Genomic DNA, 20,763 nt, shown 5'->3' on the forward strand with positions numbered 1-20,763 from the left:
GAGAGCACTTAGAGGAAACAAAACACGACAGCGAGCAGAAGAAAACTAAAGAGCTCATAGAAGTTAAAAATGTGGCAGCAGAATTAAAACGTCCAAAAAGACTTGAAAGATAAACTTGAGGAAATTCTCCCTACTCCCTCATCCTCCCCACCCCCAAAATTAGACAGCAAACAGGAGGGAAAAAAAAAAAAGATAAAATTAGAAGCTAGAAAGTCCAACACCCAAGGAATAGGAATTCCAGAAGGAGAAAGTTGAGAACATGTAGGGAGAAATTAATCAGAGAAATAATTCAAGAAAATTTTCCAGAATAAAGAAGTTATGGTTCAGAATTTAAAAAGCCTGATTATCAGGTGGACAGAGTAATTAAAAAGTCTATTGCTATGAAATTTCAGAACTCCAAAGACAATGAGAAAATTTTCAAACTCCCAGAAAGAACAATAAAGGAGATCACATTACAAAACAGGGATAAGAAAAGAATCAAATTTGTCAACAGGACACTGGATAGAAGCTAAATACAGTGGGAAAATGCCTTTAAATTTCTGAGGAAACAGAATTTCAAATATAGGATTCTATACTCTGCCAAACTATCAATTAAAAATGACAAGAATAAAAGCATTTTTTTTTTTTAAACATTCAAAGCCTTTATTTTCAGGAAGTCTCTGACCATTATACTTCACCAAATCAGGGGAAAAAACCATGAAAGAGGAAGACACAGAATCCAGGAAACAAGAAATCCAAGTAATGGAGTGAAAGTAAACCTTTGGATGATGGTGAAGGGAGAGCCCTGAATACTAGAGAAGCAGCAGGCCTAGAGAGAAGCTAGATTAAAACAGGAGAGCTGAGGACACTAGGGGTGACATCTCTAAGAAAAATATAAAACTAATAAATTACAGCATCCCTATCAATGTATCAAAAAGAGCAGTTTCATCCCGAACAGCTAGTGTAGGGCTGAATTAGAAATAACTACATTAAAAACTAAACAGATGAAACTATTCCAGAGAAAATAAAAATTTAATCGAAAAATGAAATGCAATCATAGTATAACATATGGCTTAAATATTGATATTTACATACTCCAAACAATAGAAACACTGAAAAGTTATATAACTGAAATTATACTACCATAATAAGATGATGAAAAGGGGCTCTAGGAGAGGAAGGGTGGGGAGATAAAGTGTGAGACAGCTAAATCTTTGTTTTCCATATCAAAAAGTCCATGAATAAAATTTAAAACTGAAAAATAAAGAATAAGAGCAAAAGCGTGTAATTTTGAAATATGGAGGTAAACACCAGAAGAAAAGGCTGCCTCTGGGGAGTAGGAGCTGTGGCTATAGGCGCGTGGGACAGAAGTTTGCCGTATTAACTCCTACAGACTTAAGTCGTTTTGAAGACTACACACACACATAGATTCAATAAAATTAAAATATTTTAAAAGAGAAGCATTTTATGGAGTGAATACCAGCAGGCTTTACAGCAGGTGGGGAGTACTCTTTACATTTTTTTGTTTGTTTGTTTTCTTAAAGGGAACTTCTCAAAAGATAAGTGACCAAAAAACTCATGAGTGAGAGTTTGAACCCCAGGATTGACACTGTGGAGCCAACCACCATAATCCAGATGATCAATTAACATTCAATTAACATTCCCCATTCTATACCCTACCCCCATATAACCCTATAGAAACTACACCCTCCCATTCCAGGGCATGACTTCTCTGACCCCTCTCCTTTTGGGACCAATGCCCAGGAGCGATCTCCAAATAAAGACTTGCTTTTAAAACTTCTCTTGGCATGTCACACATTTACCTTACAATAAGGATAGGAGAAAATATCTCAAGGGTAAGAAGACAAGAAGTCCTTTACAGTTTCTTCTACAGTCTTCCAGGCCGATCCTTTGCCTTTATGAAATGGACTCAACTCTATCAGCCTAAAACAAGTATTGGTTCTTCAGCCTCCATGTATATCTGTTACTTCGCCAGGCAAAGCTAGGGATTTACGTGGGTTCATATATGCTTATCGAATTTGGAAAACACATTAACATATCGAATGACACTGTGAATTAATCCTTGAGTTGACGGTTCTCTTTGAAAATTATCATGTAAAAATTAGTTCTCATTCAGGCATTTCAGTCAAATTAACATCTTAAATAAATTTGCTAATAGACATAATGTCCCCTATTACAAGTCATCTCATTGCCAAGATCTCGGTTTCACTACTATACACTCTCATGAAGATACACCATAAGACTTCCTAAACCACTCGTGGGTTTCCAAATACACAGTAATTCAATTTAATGTACTCTGGGAAGATTTCTGATCAGTTTCTCCAAGCCCCTAAATGTTCCTAGTGTTCAGAAAGAATCATTAGACCTCAAAGAAATTCATCGAGAAGCTGGAAAACTTTGGTGCCCTGCTCCACAAAGATCCAACTCTCAGCCCTTTAAGATTTGATCAATTATTCTAAGAGCTCAAAGCTTCAGAGAAATCTATTTAACCCTTTCCTCTCAAAGAAAAACTTGACAGAGTTTCATAAATTAAAATCTGAACATGTCCAAAAATGTCCTGTTATTTGAGTTCACACTATAAGTTCCTAGAAAGTATTATTCATAAAGCTGCTACTTGTGCTAGATTTTTTGTTAGTCACACAAGTAAAATTCTGCAAGGATACTCATATACTATAACAGACCTGCACATAATTAGTCCTGCCAAAATACCATACACATAATTTAAATGTGACAGAATAGAACTAAAAATAATAAAAAATATTTCATTTAAATAACTATGTCACACTCTGGAAAAAATGTTATATAAAATCTGTACTTATTTTTCCTGAAATCTATCCCCCTATTACCGTTGCCCAGTATCAATGTCCGTCTGCTCTCACTGCACACTATTCCACTTAAATCTCATTTCAGGAAAAACCTATTATCAGTCATTTGCACTATGCCATGAACTTAAGGTAATATATGACCTCTCCCAGGAACATTTTCTTTTATGTTTTACCTCTAAGGTAAAGTATAGTAAATTATGAATGACATATTTTATAGTGGGTGTTAACAATTGATTTCCTAAAGTTGGTGAGTTCATATTATTCCTGACACTTAGCTTTGGAGACAAATATTTTGTAAATGACCTACTGAGAATCACTACAATTTTGCAATTATATTTTGAATATCTGGACTTTAAAACTACATAACCAAATTCTCAATTTTGGACGAGAGATCCTCCTTTGAAACTAAAGTGAACTAAGTGTTGAAAGAAAAGTAAAAATAAAAAAAGAAACATTTACGGTATAGCTACTAAATGTATTTATGTCACCTTCTCACTACCTTTTGATTTGCAGAAAATATCAAATGCTTTCGGGATCCCTACTTACTACAGTCTCCCGCTCTCTAGTAATGCCTTAATCTATGTTTACATATATTTTTAAATACATGCAGAAGGAGCTTGGAAATGTAGGTGTACCCCTTAAACAGCAGGCATCTAACATGTGCTAAAACACCCTGACTGTAAGCAGACAGGGCTTGAGTTGATACTGTCTTCCAAAACAAACAAACAAACAAACCCCCGCTACATTATGGAGCACAATGATTGCCAACACTGTCTGGGACTATCTGTTCAAAACTGAATCAGAGCGTAAATCACCACCTGCTGGGTGCTGATTCAAAACACCACTTCTCACGGCACCTGATCTCCTTCTGCAATTTCTCCTCAGGAAGAAGTTCTTTAGTGGCCCAGGTTTTGACAAGGTGGCTGGTTTTCCCTGTGCTTTCAGATGCTCTGTGACAAGTCATCAAAAACGTTAAAGTGCCACCACTCTGCTTTAAAAAAAGAAGTCATTAGATGTGCCAACTCACAAGTTAGTCTAAGGCAGCTCTATAATAACATCTCTGGGCCCCGTCAGCCTGCAAGCACACTCTCCCCGTGGCGCAGGAACACAGGCTTCCCACTGCCTGCTCCTCAGAGCCAGGTGCACCTGAAGCTGCTGTGGAAATCACAGTACTGAATCAGCTCCCTAAAGGAGCTGGGTCTTGTCCAATTTTCAGAGAAGGCTACTCCTGTCTGCAGGGCAGGGTTTAACAGCTACAGATCTAGAAGGCTGAGAGACTTACACAAGGTGAACTATAGAAAACATGGAGTGGACAGAAATCAAAATGGCAAGATTGAGGGCAGAGCAAGAAGGCTCCCTGCCACCCAACTTTCCCTGTGGTTTGGTATTTCAAATTGCACAATTATCATTTCAAAATGACAATTGCACAATTGTCATTCCTTGGTGCTTATTAAAGTTCACTTCCCCAGGAAAAGTAGTTCTTTACCCGGTCAATGTCTCACACATTGATGGGAAGTGAATTTTGCATTCTCCTAGACAGCTTTTAAAGGCACCCTGGAAGTAGACACCTTAGAGGTGGGTGGGGAAAGCATGCAGCAAGGGGCTGGTGCACCCAGAGGCAAAATTGCCCCTGAGTCTTATAAAGGAGCCCTGACATCAGCAGATTCTTAATTACTCAGGGGCTAATGATCCACACAGGCTGATCTGGATCCCTGGCCTTTTCTCGTTGTTTTCACTGCTTGCCCATGGCATGTCTGCCATATAGTCCAAAATGTAAATATATAGAGAGTTCAATTGTTAAGTAATCATATTTATTTCTTGTTTTAAAATCCCTAAAAGTAGAATGAGAAATATATTTAAAAATCATTAATTAAAATAACAATTGGAAATTTTCTATAGATTTCCTATTTATCTTCATTTTGGGTTTCTAATTAAGACAGGTAATGAGCAGCTGGTCATATATGGAATGTGAGGCTATATGAATAATAAAAAAAAAGTATGAGTATATAAAGAGACAGTGCAGTTTTCTAGAGTCAAGCAGACCAGGGCTGAGTCCCAGCTCACCCCACACTTCCTAGCTGTATGACCCTGGGCAAGAGGGCCTGCTTCCCAAAATTCGGCTCCCTCATATGTAAAATCAGGATAGAAACAGGATTGGGACTACATAACCGTCGAGAGGAATAAAGAACAGGTTAATGCATGTACTTGGCAGTGTCTTGCATATTGTAAGTATTCAACATAATATTCTTTTTATTATAATATTCACATGAAGGTGAGTAGCTCCCATTCAATTTTAATTGTGTTAGCATGATAATGAACAAGTAATTACATAACAATGTAACGTTTTTCTAGAGATACATGTCAAAGTAGAAGGAGTAAATGGCATGATGTCATTTTGGATTTACTCTAAAATACTATAACAAAAAAAGAACTAGTAAACCATAGTTCAAAAAAAAAAATCGGTCAGGCGACAACTTTACCTTTCTGGCATGTTGCCAAGAACCAAAGACTAGTAAAGAAAAGGACTTTGATTTGTAGAGATTTCAGGGTCCACAGATGGTATTTATATACCTGACTCATCAGAAGAGCCCCAATAGCCTTTCTCAAGCAGGGTTCCTCATTTGAGAAATAAAAAACGATATGAATGACTGTTTTCTCATTCCCCCCAATGGAGAGCTAGGCCCCTTCCAGATGCATCAGAGAGAAATTAATTCATTATCTATAATGGTCGTTTAAGGGCATTAACACTTAATTCTTACGGACCCCACCTGGGGAAGGCTGCCAGAACCTCCACTCAGAATCCGCTGGCTCTCAGTTGCCCCACAATTCTGGTAACCTTGGTTCTCTTGTTCTAGCCTAATGCATACTGCAAACAGCAACTCAGAAGGCAGGAATCTATAGGAGAAGAGTGACGGCCTGGCAGCAGGAGAGGAATCAAAATATTTATTAAAAATGCACTCAGTGAACCAAAAAAAAGCAAAGCAGCCCAGACACTTAATTAGAGAAGAGTGTCTCGAAGAACTTCAGGATTCCTTTTATACTAAAAGTTAATATTTACTGAGTACTTATAATATTGAGCACTTACAAGGAGTTACATGCTTATAATGATGATCCTCCCAGTCGCCAAAAACAATTAAATTCTACCCAGTGAACTCTGCCTCAGACAGGGACTAAACTTTCAGAGGTCTACTTCACCACAAGACAATATTGAGCAATTTTAATTTCCTTCTCTACGTTTATGCACTTTCAAAATTTACTATAATGACTACGCATTACCTTTATAATTTGGCAAAACAATGTTAACGATATTTAAGATTTCATCCCAGATGGCATAAGTTTTAGACTTCTTTCCCCACACTTAAAAGAGTAAAACCTCCACACTGATTCATTCTCCAAAGTTCACAGACAGGTATGTTTCTCAAGTACTAGCTATTGTCCTTGGTGTTAACGAACATATTATGATCGAAATGATGAGAAGAAAACTTATAGAGACAGAAATCAAAATAAGTGTTAAAAGACATATACTAAACAAGGAATAAGAGAAGATTTCAAGAAACTGAATTTAAACTTGACTCCAAGGCTAAAGATCATTTCCCATAGGCAGAGAGGGTAACATGGATAGGGATTCCAAAAGAAGCAACATTTTCAAAGAACAAAGACCAAGCCAGCCTGACAGGAGGGGGAGGCGATAACAGGAATGGGACCAAATGACCCAGGATCCTCAAAGATAGCAAGAGTGAGAAGAGTCTGCCCTCGGCACACCAAGTATTAAAAAGCCATTGTGAGTTCCTAGAAATGGCAACGACACTTCTTTATTCATTCATTTACAGAACACTGATAAAAAGCAATCGTTTACATCATAAAAGTACTGTTCTAAGTGATATGAGGGATAGAGAGAGCTTACAAACACAGATCCTACCCTCAATCACCTTATTAATAAAGCATCAGTACAACATACAAACACGCAAGGCAGAAATCAGTAGGAACTCTAAGAGAAGGCAAAAGGCCTCAAACGATGACTGGTGAACAGTCCAGTAGAGATGAAGAAGGCCTTCCCAGAGACGAAATAATAAAAGCAGTAATTCAGGAAGATTATTGGAATAATGGCTTACCATGTATAGGTCACTCATCAAGGTAAAGATGATTTAACTATATTCTCACTGAACAGTCTCACTAACTCTGCCATGTAGGCTTTTGGTCCATTTACGGATGAGAGAACTGAAGCTCGGAGATTAAAGTACTTGTCCAAGATCACACAGTACATGTCAGGGCTAAGATCAAACAAGTCTCTATGATCCAAAACCAAAGTTGTTTCTAGAATGCTGCATGTACAATCTTTAGAGTGAAAAACATATTTGCTTCATTCAATTATTTGACACACAATTTAACAGAATTTAACAGGCATTTCTATTTCCAGTCTTGTGAGAATTCCTGCCTGGCTAAACCCATTCATCACTTCCTCACACCACTATCTGACTGTCCCAACTAACTCAATTGTTCCTTTCTACTAAAGACAGTAATTACACTAATTTGATTAAGTAAGATTTTATACTTTTCATAAAATGGAAGTACATCCTAAAGGGACCAAATAATCAAAACAGTAAATCTGAGAAAATAAATATAATTTGTTCTATTTGAACAAAAACAATAAGATAAAGTTTAACCAAGTATGAATTTTCCTAGGGCAGATGAGAAAGGCGAGAGGTAGAGAAATCAGATATGAATGAGGCCACCATCGTGATTCAGGTGTGTGATCAAATAAGCCAAGCATAGGTACAGAAGAAAAGAGAAAGAGGTAAAATCACAAGGTATTTTTTGTGGAAGAAACAGTAAAACTATAATCAATACTCTGCCATGCAGAGGAACAAACACAAAATAAAAAGCTCTGTTTACATAAAGATTGATGAAGTCAAGATGTACATTCGTAAAACATACAGAGAAAAAGAAAATATATCATAATGTATTCAATCATGTTCAATCATCAGAAAAAGGGGAGAAATGTAAATTGATCTCTGGAACGTACGGCCTAGAAAGCCAGAGGACTGTGACAGCCAGAGAAGGAAGGAAAAGGTCTGAATTCAAGCACAACGAACTTTCCATGACTCCCCAGAATGGCAATTTTACGTAATAATCAGAAAGTCCAAAGACGTTCAGCACTAGAAGGATTCGCAGAGATCATGCTTCTGTTTTGTTTTGTTGTTTTTAAAACCTTCATTTTTTAGAGAAGTTTTAGGTTCACAGCAAAACTAAGTAGAAGGGACAGATTCCCCATGTATCCCTACACACGTATAGACCGCCCACTATCAACATCCCTGTCACTTATAACATTTGAACCTACATTGTCATGTGTCTGTTTTATAGATTTGAAAAGTACATGCCAGTGCACTGATGCCTCAGTCTAAGGTCACATGACCAGATGCTATCAAAGCAAGGACCAAAATGCCTGGGTCCCAATCCTGTATCCTTTCCAGATAAACCATAATGCACTCAGTGAAGCAAATAGATCCCCTGACATTCATTCCATAGGATGCCAAATTTCAACTTGTTCTATAAAAGTAACTATTGTCAAGCAACAAAATGATTTAACTTTCTTTAGTGATATTTTCTGAGATGTTTTCATTATTATTAGCATCGATGCCTACTGTCTGGACTCTACATGCTAATCATTATGTCCTATGGCTTCTATCATGTAATAACTACTGTAATATTACAACCAATCAGAATATTCATCTATAGACTGAAATTGCGATATTTTTCTTCTTGGAGCCAGATCTATGAAGAAGTTTTCACTCATAATAACCCATGTTAGATCTTTGTCTAGCTCAAGAGATTTCCCACAGTATTTTTAACACTAAATACAAGGTTGGCTGGATCATCATTTGAAACAGAGCCAACTGCACACCCTGATGATGAGCAAACTTTGTGACAAGAGTACAGCAGTGTGATTCCCCAGGGATATTTTAGTTTGATGAAGGGAAGTCTCTCAAGGGGAGGGCCTCCCAACTTTTACTGTTCTTGTCTCTTTCACAAAGACATGGACAGTATGGACTGTGCTGAGTACAATATATATGTGCTAAACGGAATACGTTTGAGATGACAATAACCACTGACTCCTGAGGAGTCGAATTTTTTTTAAAAAAAAAAGGAAAATAAAGTCTGCTTATAAAGATACAAGACTAAAATACGTTTCTTGTTTCTTCTCTGAAAAATTAGCATTAGTATTTAAGTTTTCTCCACATGCTGAAGAAAAAAAATAATGTCCTTCAAAACATCAAAATATACAGAGCTGAGCTCCTTCATCCAAGTATGGATGTAATAAAGATGCCACAACCTACCTTCCTCCCTGAGTCCACGATGCAAACTTAATCTCCAAAGATAAATAAGTATTTCTTTTTCAATCAGAAAATTACTCTTTTTGGTAGACAATCTCACATCTTCAGGTTATAGGAGCTCTATAGGGTCTGTCCTCTCCTGAGACCATTTCTAAAAATTCATCGTGAAGAAAACTGTTTGGTTATATTTTCCATCAGCCATTGGCATTATTTGAATAAAATATGCTCCTTTTCGGATACAATGCACTTTTCAGATATATGCACCTGCTTAACTGCCTTACCCTCCTGATTTTCCCAATTTTCACATTCATTCTAACATATTTCTTCACTTATTTTTATCAGAAAATAAAAGGCTAATTTCTCCCCAAATCTGCTTATTGAAACTTTGCTAACCAAATTTTTAAAATATGATAAAGGTATTAATATAAAGGTAAAAGTGACTGAGAAGATTTATCAAAAATAATATATAGTAATTGAAGATGATCTGAGTCTGTAATTTACGTGGGTAACGCCACAGTTTACTGCAGAGTTCTGCATCTGTGGTCCTTATAAGAACCCTCTGGGGAACTTGAAAAAATGCAGATTCCTGAGCCACTAACTGTAAGGATAGTTAAAGCTACCTTGAGGCTCAGCATTTTTAATACTCATCCCAGGTGATCCTGGTTCAGGACCACAGCCCAGGAGAGCTCCTAGAAAGCTAATGACAAGGGAAGTAAATGCATTGTATTGGGATAAATCAGCACAGAGAATGCCAGAATTTCGATTCCAGAACTGCCTCTAACCATTCATGTGACCATAGGTTTACCTTGTCCAGCTTTCAGTATACTCATCTCTAACAGAAGGGTGTTAGCTTCATATCTTAGAATCCTCTTTGCTATGAAATTATGATATAGGGTGGCGGGGGCGGGGTGATAGCTTTATAAATGTGGATACTATCATTCTCTTCAAAAATAGTGTTTAAAATATTCATAAGTAATGTTTATTCAAGGATCTCTACATTGGAGATAAGAGTTATACCTTAAGCAAACCAGAGACCTAGTTCAATGTCAAATGTGAGATATTCGAATGAAATCACACACACACACACACGCGCACGCACACACACACACACACACACACACACACACACACACACTGTGTACTCCTACCTCATGGCTGTGGAGGTAGGAATACGTCCACCAGGTGCAGTTGAAAAACTGATCCGAATCTGGGTTACAAGAGCAATTGATTTGGATATTTTTTTTACCAGACTTTAAAGGCCACAGTTTTGACATCATTAACCACATTCCTAAAGAACCAAATCACCAGTTAAGTGATATCTTTTTTAGGAAGTAATTACCAGAGGCCACTGTCATCTCAAACTTGGCTTTAGGGAGGAAGGCCTGACTATACAAAGAGAGTCAGAAGCTGCAGCCAGAGTGTCTCAACATTTAAAAAATCTGTATAGCTTGCTGGAGCTGGGATGAAACATTTATCCTTCTCTTGCAACTACTTTGGTTTCCAGGGAACTGACTTAGGGCTGAGGCAGGCTGAGGAGAAAGGTACAGCTGCAGACACACACACAACACACACCAAAGTTAACGGAAAAATTTCAAAGTGCCTTTTTATGCCTTTAACTCAAAGATGAACACATTTCAAGGTGACCCAATCCTCAAGTGACAGTGTTTTAAAAGGGCCAGAACTCTTCACTTAAACAATTTCTAGTGACATGTTCAAATCGCATCCTCAAGGGCTCTATCTGCTGTCTCATTTACTAGTCTTTCTTTCCTGGCAGAGTCATCCTATTTCAAATGAGCGCTTGAAGTTCGTCTTCTTCCCTAACAATTAGAATCCACAGGGCTTAGAAGCTTAAAAAAATTTGTTTTTTAACTTGGCAGGCACCATGGAGGACTTTTAATTATTCAATTATAAAACAAACCAAAATTACTACTTTATACTTTTTTCCCATTAATCAAAACAGTATCAGAATAATAAAAGACAGCCTCATTGCTCATGCTTACAGGCAAACAGTAAAAGACTTTTAAGGTAAAAATCAAAGTTAGCATTCATAAAAGGATGCCAAATTTTAAATCTAGAAATGTATATAATCATTATGTTAACTCTGTGTATTTCAAAGACAGAATATAAAAGATTTTTCTTCTTTCCTCCCTAAAATACAACTCTTAGTCATTATATTAGAACGAGATTATACTAGGAATCTGAAAACGGGGTTCCTATAATTAATGAAACATTCTAGGCTGGTTTTGCTCAGTCCCTTTGCAGAAATTACTCCTGTCAAAAATATCCTTTCCCAAAAAACTTCCCTTGACTGTATGTCTGTAAATTCCTCTTTTCAACCTGACCACTCTTGAGTCGTCACTTTTATCTTACTGTAATGACTTACATGACTGTCACCCTTAGCTGGCTGTGAGCTCTGGGAAAGCAGAGACGAGGTTATGCTCCCTTTGGTAACCTGGCCATTACCACAAGCAACAGGAAACATATGCCAGGAACAGTGGGCATTCCACTTACGTTTGGTTTTTTAAAACAACTTTTTTGTATAAATTTATAATATATAAAAATAGATTTATGATGGCCACGCCACCCTGCACAAGCCCAATCCTGTCTGATCTCGGAAGCTAAGGAGGGTTGGGCCTGGTTAGTACTTGGATGGGAGACCACCTAGGAAAACCATGTGCTGTAGTTTTCAAAATAAATAAAAAATAAGGGGTTGTAAGCTGACAAGGTCCTTGCCATCTGTGAGGTCAACCAAGGGTTGCCTCACCTAAAAAAAAAATCGCTGCACAAAAATCATACTTACTATTATTCTACATAGCAACTGTTTTTTGCCTATATTGTTATATTTCAACAAATGAATGGAAGTGATTCTAATTCTTACAAATTAAGTAAAAATGTTATATGTCAGTTATATCTCAATTTAAAAAGGTAAAAATGTTTTAATTGTATTTCTTGAAAGAAAAATAAATGGGAAAAATTAATTGGGAAAATAATGATGTATATCCTCTGTGTGTACAGTGCGAAGTCCCACAGCCACACCCCTGAAGATACCAAGGTAAGATCTGCACCTCATCCCTATTCCCCATTCACCGTCTTTCAGGCTCTTCTAATTTAGAGAATGTGCCTTTATTACTGAAGTCCACATTTCAGAGAGAGAACTTGAGTTTAAAACATAATCTAGTAAAGGGCAGTGACTAAAGGAGGATCATTTTGGTGAGGAAATCAACTGTCTTATAAAGATACGCTCTTACCATTCAATAAAAGTTCTGGACCATCTCTTGAAATCTAGACTGTTTAGTTACAACAGACACTTTTAAAGTGGGAAAAAAGTACCTATACATGTTATATATAACCTATAGCTAATTTTCTCAAAATTAGCCCCTATAAACAGAACTTTCTCTATATTACTATTACTTATTCATATTTACTAGGTGTCCACAATGTATCAAATACTTTATTTACATCTTTTCATTTAATCTCCAAACAACTTTATAAAATAAATACTATTATAACTATTTTACAAATTAAGACATTTAAGCACAGAGTGATGAAGTAATGTGCCTAAAGTCACAGAGCTAAACTGAAGATCCAGGATACAGATCCACAAGCTATAATGCTTAAACTAAAATCCTTAACCTTTGGTCAAGCATAGTTTTGCTGCTGGAATCAAAAATTTTTCACATTTTGGAAATCAGAATTAAGTTTTCTTTTCACTAATTGATAATATTAACGAAATGAAAAATGGTGAAATAATTCAGGCACTTTTACAAATCTTCGTACCTCTAAAATTACACACATTTTCCAATAAGTTATATAGTTCAGAGAGAGGCCTGACAACTTTCTATCAGTAACACTTTTGGGATACAGCTGCGTTAAAATTATCTATAGAAACCCAGCATTAAATAGCACAGGATTACAGTCAGAGTGGACAAGGAGGGTTTTTATCTGGTTTTGTTTGGGGTTTGGGGGGTTCGTTTTTGTTCTTTGCAACTGGGGAACTAGAAGGTAAAAGTAGTGAATTGGAGGGTGAAGGTTGAATCCTTTCCTAGTCCTTCTGCTTACAAAAAGGCGGCTTGGGTGCCAAGGCCAGTACGGTGGGTCAACGTGCCCAAGAGTTCCGTCTCCTGGTTGTGCTTTTGCTCGGGGTGCGAAAGGCACCGGTGCCACACCACTTCCCGGCCCACGAGCACCGCTGGGGCACCACGATCGCGGTGGCGGAAGCGGCCAGACCGCGCTGCGGAAGGCGGCACGGGGCTGGGGACGGACACGCGGGGGGCGGGGAGAAGGGATGGGGTGATCCGCGGGGCCCTTACCGAGCTCCGTGCCCCGGTTGTGCGCTGACATGGCACCGGGTGCTGCAGCACTTGCGGGGTCCTTAGCGTCAGGCTCACTTCGGGGCAGCCCTTCCTCCTTCCTGGCGGTTCTACAGGAACCAGGCAATCGCCCCGCCCCTGTCCCCTAGGGGGCGGATCGCAGACCTTGGCGCGAGTGGTCAGGACCCCAGGCGCAGAGCTCTGCGAAGAAATCTTGCCTCCCCTGTCCTGGGTCCTCTCCACCAGGTTGCATCCGAACACTGATCCTCGGAAATTAGACTATTAAAATCTGTTTAGAAATACTTAAGTTGCCGACTGCACGGAATAACGTTTAGAAACTTTTAACTGTAAGACTGCATATAAAGAAGGGAGGCAGCTCTGTGGCCTGAAAAGCAAAGGAGCCTAGGACTGAGACCTGGTTTGTCGGCCTAGCTCGACACCGACCCTCTGCACATCGACTGCCTTTTCTAAGCTTCATTTTCCTCATTTGTAAGAAATGACCTTGACAATTTCTTGAAGCTCTAAACTCTGAATCTGTGATAACTAAGATTTTTTTCAGCCTGGCTTTTCTGTGACCCAAGGGTTAAAATCCTCGGAGTCGATCAAAAAAGGCTACTTGTCAATTCACCTGTACTCAAAATCAATGGCCTCTCCTTTCTGCTGAAAGAAAACTTAGTTATGGCTTGGCTACCATGAGCCAGTTACTGTGTTAGGTGCTTTTCAGATAGATGCTAGCGTTTGAGCCTCAGAACAGTCCTGCCACGTACGTATTTGATCTCTATTGCTATACCTACAGACACCAAAATTCCGAATAAAGAGGCATCCTGGTGTAGTGGAAACTGAGTAGGTTCATAATGCATAGAATCCCTTAATATATCAGCAATTCCACTTAATAATTCGGTGGTTCTAGGAATGTTATTGTCTACCTCTCTGTAAAAACAGGATGATCAATATATATTTGCCTGGAATGTTATTGAATACCTAGGACACATCAAGGCCCAACAAATATGTTATTGTCAAGTTCACAGGGCAATTATGGGGCTAAATAAGAAAAGTAATCCCCTACACTGAGCTGCCTTTTGGCCTTGTCAACACATAACTACTGTTGAATATTTTGGATGTGTCTATATTCTATTCACACATACGAAAGTTTTTTCCTTATTTGAACCTTGAGAAAGAGAAAGGCAGGCCCTGACAGCCTGGAGCTGGCCTGGCACTCAGTTAGACCACTGTGCTCTCCAGTCAAACATAAACAATTTCACAGAACACCAGCATCAACCAGAGTCGTTGTGACTCCGGTGAATCAATAAAACAAGGTCACTCACAATCATGTATGAACACAGAAAAAACATTAACATTGTCCAAAACACAAAAATGATCTAACAGCCCCTGTGCTGGCTAATATAAGTGACTGTCATTTCTTTACTCATCAGTTTTAGCCATTCTTGTGTTTTAGGTATGAATTAAGATGCCTTGTCATAAAATTATCACCACTTACTGACAGCAATCCAATCCAGAACAATGGCCTACTTCCTTGAACCTTCCCCAAATCAACAAACACAAGCCCAAATCCTGTGTCATTTCTAACATCCTCTTACTGAGACACTTGACAGTTGCTCATGGTGAGCATTCTCTTGTTGTGATAAGTGAGTAAACCTAAGTTTATTCAACTACAGGTCTGTTCCTGGTGGTCGTCACCTGGAGAACACTGCCATCACTAAAAGGTACAAAGACAACAAATAGAATGCTATTTTTATAGGCACATACAACTCTAAGCCAGATTTAAAACCATTCATTATATAGTCATGCATAATGCAAATTTATTAAAACAATAGAGCTATGAGAGCCTAATGTAGCTGAAAAACTAGAATCAGGGCAGCCTCCTACAGCAAACCCTTTAGCCATATATGACAAGAATTTCTCAAGGACTTTTCCTAAAATCGACCTGTTCTACAATACTAATCTGGAATTAATCTTTACAGTTTGAAAGTATGCTAAATCGGCAGCATTCAGAGAGTGGGGATAGCATGCAAAAAAAGTTTCTTTAATGGAGAAATGTTGCCAAGGTTCACCGTGGGAGTTTCTCTTTCAAATTTAGTGCCTTCTGAAACTTCTGAAGTACCCCTAAGGCAAAACCTCAGAAAGAAAGATCTATAGACCACCACTGCCAAGTAGGACCTCCCCGGAGTCTTTTTCAAAGCTTTTTCTAGGCTTCACCACAGACAGCGCTACTGAATCAGAATCCTAGGACTCTGGAATCTGTATTTTTAACAAGTTCCCTCAAATGATGTTAATGCAAGCTAAATAAAGAATCATCAACCTAGATAAAGAATCATCAATCTAGAGGCAGGGGAAAGCAAAACTATGCATGCCAATTGGGAACTATAGCCCAAACTGGCTCTTACAAGAGTAAAACTGCCTTTATTGTATTCTTTTAATCTATGAAATTTTGTAAGCCATTGCTTTTTATGGATGTTAATATAAATTTTTAATTGCTGTATAAATTATATTCCCACCCCTACTCCTTCTTCAATTAAAATTAAAGCTCTAATAATATGTCATATTTATATCGAAGTCTCAAAAAACTACCTGGCCTGGGAGAGGGGGGTAATCCAAATGTTAAATTCCAAAGGACATTGACCATTTATTTGTTGGTTTGTCACATGCCTAGCATCTAGCATAGTACTTGGTACATAGCAGGATGCCAATATTTCTTAGATGAATGATTGTATATTACTGTCTGTGCTATTTTCTTATAGTGCCCAGTGTTTTAGCCAGTCCAATTTCATTTGAATGTGGTCTCTAATTCTATGATTTCTAAAAGCAGTCATTCACAGGTTCCTTAGGTAAATATACTATAGACTGTCGATCGGTTATTTCTAAGTTAAATGGGGAAAAGTATAGAAGAAGGAAAGACTAAGGAAGAATATGAATATTAGAACTGAATTATTTCAAAATAGAAGGGAGATTTACAAACCATCTAATTCCGAATTTCTGATGAAATAAGAAAAATAAGAATTATAGTCTTTTATGAAGCTAATTTTTTTCAATTTAAAAAACAGTCCTTCATTTAGAGACCACAGCCTTCACTACGTGAATTTTAAAATGTCCTTTCTTTTATGAAGATTGTGATAATCTTTTTATTTTTTAATAGCTTCACTTGGCAATATTAGAAGACTGTTCCATCTTGCCCACCTCCCTGCTTTTTCATCTATTGGTTCACCAAATTGCAAAGTTAGGCAATCACTGATAGAATAAATACGTAATACTAGCTAATATTAAGTGCTGCCTATGAGGTAAGCCCTTTACATCAATTATTTGATATTTCCCCCCCAAAAAACCTATGTGAGAATACCATCTCCCTTTACAGATTAAAAAAAAAAAAATTAAGTCTCAGAGATTAGTCTGTAAGTGCTAGAGGATAGTTCAAATCCAGGCAATATAACTCTACAGACCACACACTTACTTATTCTCTCTCTCTGAAGCCAAACTCATCAGATAAGCCATTGAACCTCTCTGAAATTACGTTTCCCATGTAGAAATGAGTTGTCAGGTGATTTCATCGTTGTGTGAACATCATGGTGTACTTACAGATACCTGCGTGGTCTAGCCTACTACACACATAAGCTGTATGGTATAGCCTCTTGCTCCTAGGCTACAAACCTGTACGACATGTTACCATACTGAATACTATAGGCAATTGTAATACAATGGTATTTGTGCACCTAAACATACAATAATAATACAATATAAAAGATAAGAAATGGTACACTTGTATAGGGCGCTTACCATAAATACAGCCTGCAGGACTGGAAGTTGCTCTGGGTGAGTGAGTCAGTGAGTGGAGAGTGAATGCGAAGGCCTAAGATATTACCGTACACTACTATAGACTTCATAAACACTGTGCACTTAGGCTACACTAAACTTATAAAACACAAGATTAAATCAACCACAAGAGAAAATGACGCTATCAAGAGACATGGTAAACATAAGGTGTATAACGCTGCTGCCAGGATAACATGGTATACTGTTTTACAGCAAACTGTTTTTCAAAGTAGAAAGAGTACACGCCAAAATAATAAAATGCATAAATACGTAAACCAATAAGTCATTTATTATCAAGTATAATGTACTATACATATTTACTATAATTTTATGACAGGCAGTGCAGGTTCACAGTAGCATCACCAAAACATTTAACACAGGACTATGACAGCTAAGATGGCTGCAATGTCACTTGGTGATAAGAATTTTTCAGGTTCATTGTTTTGCGGGACTATTGTCATATGCACGGTCCATAAACTAAAATCAGTTCTTTTCCACCTAAGTTCCATTCTCTCATTAATTATATACAGTGATTCAACCTATAAAATACTGTTCATTAGTTATCAGTTAGCTACATACTCTGGCCTTGTTTCCAAAGGTAAATTTGTTAGATGTCTCACTTGTTTCTTCAGAAACTCCAGACTTTACAGTCACACTGATCTAGGCGATACCAAGTCACACTAAAAATCATGCATTCCTATAGATAAGCAAAGAAAAGCTGAGCCTTCTGAGAATATTCTTGCTCCAGTAATTCCTCTTCCTCAGGAATATCCCTAGTGTAAGAGATCAACAGGTACAGTAACATATAGAATCCATTAGGAATTTACTTTGTTTTAAAATATACAGGTGTAAAACTTAAGTACCTACTAAAGAAATATTTTCCCTTGGTCTGCACTTTCAAGTCCCCATTTTGTTGCTGTTTCTGAAAAATCATTTCCCTCCACCTCAGCCTCAAAGAAGAAAAGCTAAATTAATTCCCTTGAACTGTTAAAAATGTAACCTGCTATAAATTATAGTACACCTTTACTATAATACTTTGTAGCCATTAACAAGAATGTGTTGAAATTTATTTACTAACATGAAAAAGTCTCAAGAGAATTGATGACCTACACTCAATCCCAGTTTCTTAGAAGAAACCTCTGGATGACACTGAAATTGGGAAGTAATGATTCATGAGGTAAACTACTAAAAATTGGGCAAGAATTTGGGTTTCCATGACCTACTAGACATTAGAACATGGAAGGGAAGCCCAGAGCAAGAATGGAATGGGAAGGAGAGAGTGAGTGGAGATGAGGGGCCGTATCATACAAGCTGGACTCCTCCTAGGTAACTGGGTTTTAGGTCAGCTGAAGCTGTACAAGGGTTCACAGGAGAGGAAAGGACTTTGAGCACGTTCCTACCATGTCTGACTCTTCAGAGGGGAGGATGGGTTGCTGCATGGGTGATAACTGAAAAATAACCTTTCTGGTCTGGTAAGATTTGGTGCCAATTTAAGGACTTCTTTCAACAACTATTTAGTAGACTTACAACATACCAGCCGCCTTTCTAGGCAAAAGTAGTATTAATGAAGACAAAAAATATACTACATAACTTCAGTGCTAAGAACTGTGAATAAATGGGACAAAATGGTGAGAAAAGGGTTAGTCATGCAAAATTTAGGTAACAATAGACCAAGTAGCAGAAATAGCAAATCAAGTGCAAAGGCTTTGAGACAGAAATAAAGCAGCTTTGGCTAGAGCAGTACAAGCAAGGGAAAAATATAAAGGTCACAGAGAGCTGAAGTCAGATCATCATAAAAATATGATATAATGGTAAGCCACTACGGATTTAAACAAGGCTGTCAACTGGCCTCTTCAAATCCTAAAGCAATTACTTTTCTGACTGTGTAGAGAAGATGAATGGGATATAGGCAGAGGAGGGAAGTAGGGGCAAGAGAGAATCATTAGGAAGGCACTGTAAGAGTCTGAGAAATAAAGATGGCTTGGCCTAGGTGGCAACAAGGGAGACGAGGCAAGGTACAGATTCAGAAGAGCCCACAGGGCTTGCATACAGACTAGATATGGGGAATACAGAGAATAGAGTTGAGGATTTGTCTTTTAGTTTGAAAAAATGTTAGGTAGTGCCAGTTACTGGAATAGGTAACAAGAAGGAAATGAGTTTGGTTGAAAAATTAAAATTTTATATAGGTATATCTGAAATGTTTCTGAAAAGTTCAGGTGGAACACTCAACTATGCCATTAAACTCTGTTGCTCAGGGATTCAGGTTGGATACAGAAATTTGGAAGATATAAAAGATGCTGAATGCCAAAATAGTGGATTTCCCCCCCACCCCACCTTTGGAGAGAACAGAGCTAGAAGGCATAGCTCAGATCCGAGGTAAAGCAGAAAAGGAATTGGCAAATTAAGGAGTCAGAAAGGTTTAAAGACCAGGAATATGGTTTTGCAGAAGTGAAAGAAAAAATATTTCAAAAACAAGGAAGTAGACAACTATTGAATGCTGCTGAAGGTTTAATAAGATGACAGAAAAGTAATCACTGGGTTTGAAACACACAAGACACTGGAGACTTTCATGAGTGCAATTTTAGTAGATATATACTTGAATTTTTTGCTAAAGTAAATTCTACTATAAAATTCTACCATTATAAAGTGTGGTAGGCACACTCATGGCTTCCCAAAGAAAGCCATGTCCTAACCCCCAGAGCCTGTGAAGGTTACCTTATATATGGTAAAAGGGACTTTGTGGGTGTAATTCAATTGAGGGTCTTGAATGGGAGTTATCCAGGGGGGTCTAATGTAATCATGAGTATCCTTTTAAGTGAAATAAGGTACCAGAGATCTGAAGATGCTGGCTTTGAAGACAGAGGAAAGGACCATGAGACAAAGAAGGAATACTGGTGGCCTCTAGATGGTGGAAAAAGGAAACAGATTCCTAGAGCCTCCAGAAGGAATACAACCCTGCCAGCTTAATTTTAGCCCAGTGAGACCCATTTTGAACTTCTGACCTCCCTAACTCTTAAGATAAATTTGTGTTGTTTTAAGCCACAAATGTGTCATAATTTGTTACAGCAGCAATAGAAAACCAATACACAAAGGATACCAAACACTGGTTATTCCCATCCTGCCTGGTGATCTGTAAGTTCAGTATATACAAGGCTATAAAGAAAAACAAGGCTATCCTTAGAAGTTAAACCAGCAAAATCCCTAAAAATATGCCCTCTGTTGTTAAAAGGAGTTTACAATCCTAAGCAACTCTATATAATCTGGCAAAAGCTGAAACATAAAATGACTTAAGTAGGTACCTAAAGATGTGCTAAAAGCAAAAGAACTTGACAGCTTATACAACCAACATGAACATTCTAGCCACATAAAGTATATGGCATGTTATGACTGATCTTCATGGCCTGAAATTCAACTTACAACCTTAACTCAATACAACACTTATAGATTCCAAGCCATATGCCACCTGGTGAT

The 20,763-nt window shown here is 37.8% G+C and overlaps 1 protein-coding gene and 1 pseudogene across 4 annotated transcripts in view; one reads left to right on the forward strand and one right to left on the reverse strand.

Annotated features, from left to right (window-relative positions):
* DERA (deoxyribose-phosphate aldolase) overlaps positions 1 to 13,603 on the reverse strand; it is a 201,262-nt gene extending 187,659 nt beyond the window's left edge. For 3 of the 4 annotated variants that reach the window (XM_016140566.2, XM_016140569.2, XM_016140568.2), the window contains exon 1: positions 13,468 to 13,593. In XM_016140566.2, coding sequence (XP_015996052.2) covers positions 13,468 to 13,498 — 31 coding nt within the window. In that variant the 5' untranslated portion in view covers positions 13,499 to 13,593. Of the gene's footprint in view, positions 1 to 13,467 lie in introns of all 4 variants that reach the window. The other variant, XM_016140567.2, reaches the window with a different exon arrangement.
* LOC118614134 lies at positions 11,725 to 11,843 on the forward strand (annotated as a pseudogene).
* Positions 13,604 to 20,763: the final 7,160 nt, after the last annotated feature.

Source organism: Rousettus aegyptiacus, unplaced genomic scaffold (assembly GCF_014176215.1).
Source record: "Rousettus aegyptiacus isolate mRouAeg1 unplaced genomic scaffold, mRouAeg1.p scaffold_m13_p_2, whole genome shotgun sequence".
NCBI classification, from domain to species: Eukaryota; Metazoa; Chordata; class Mammalia; order Chiroptera; family Pteropodidae; genus Rousettus; species Rousettus aegyptiacus.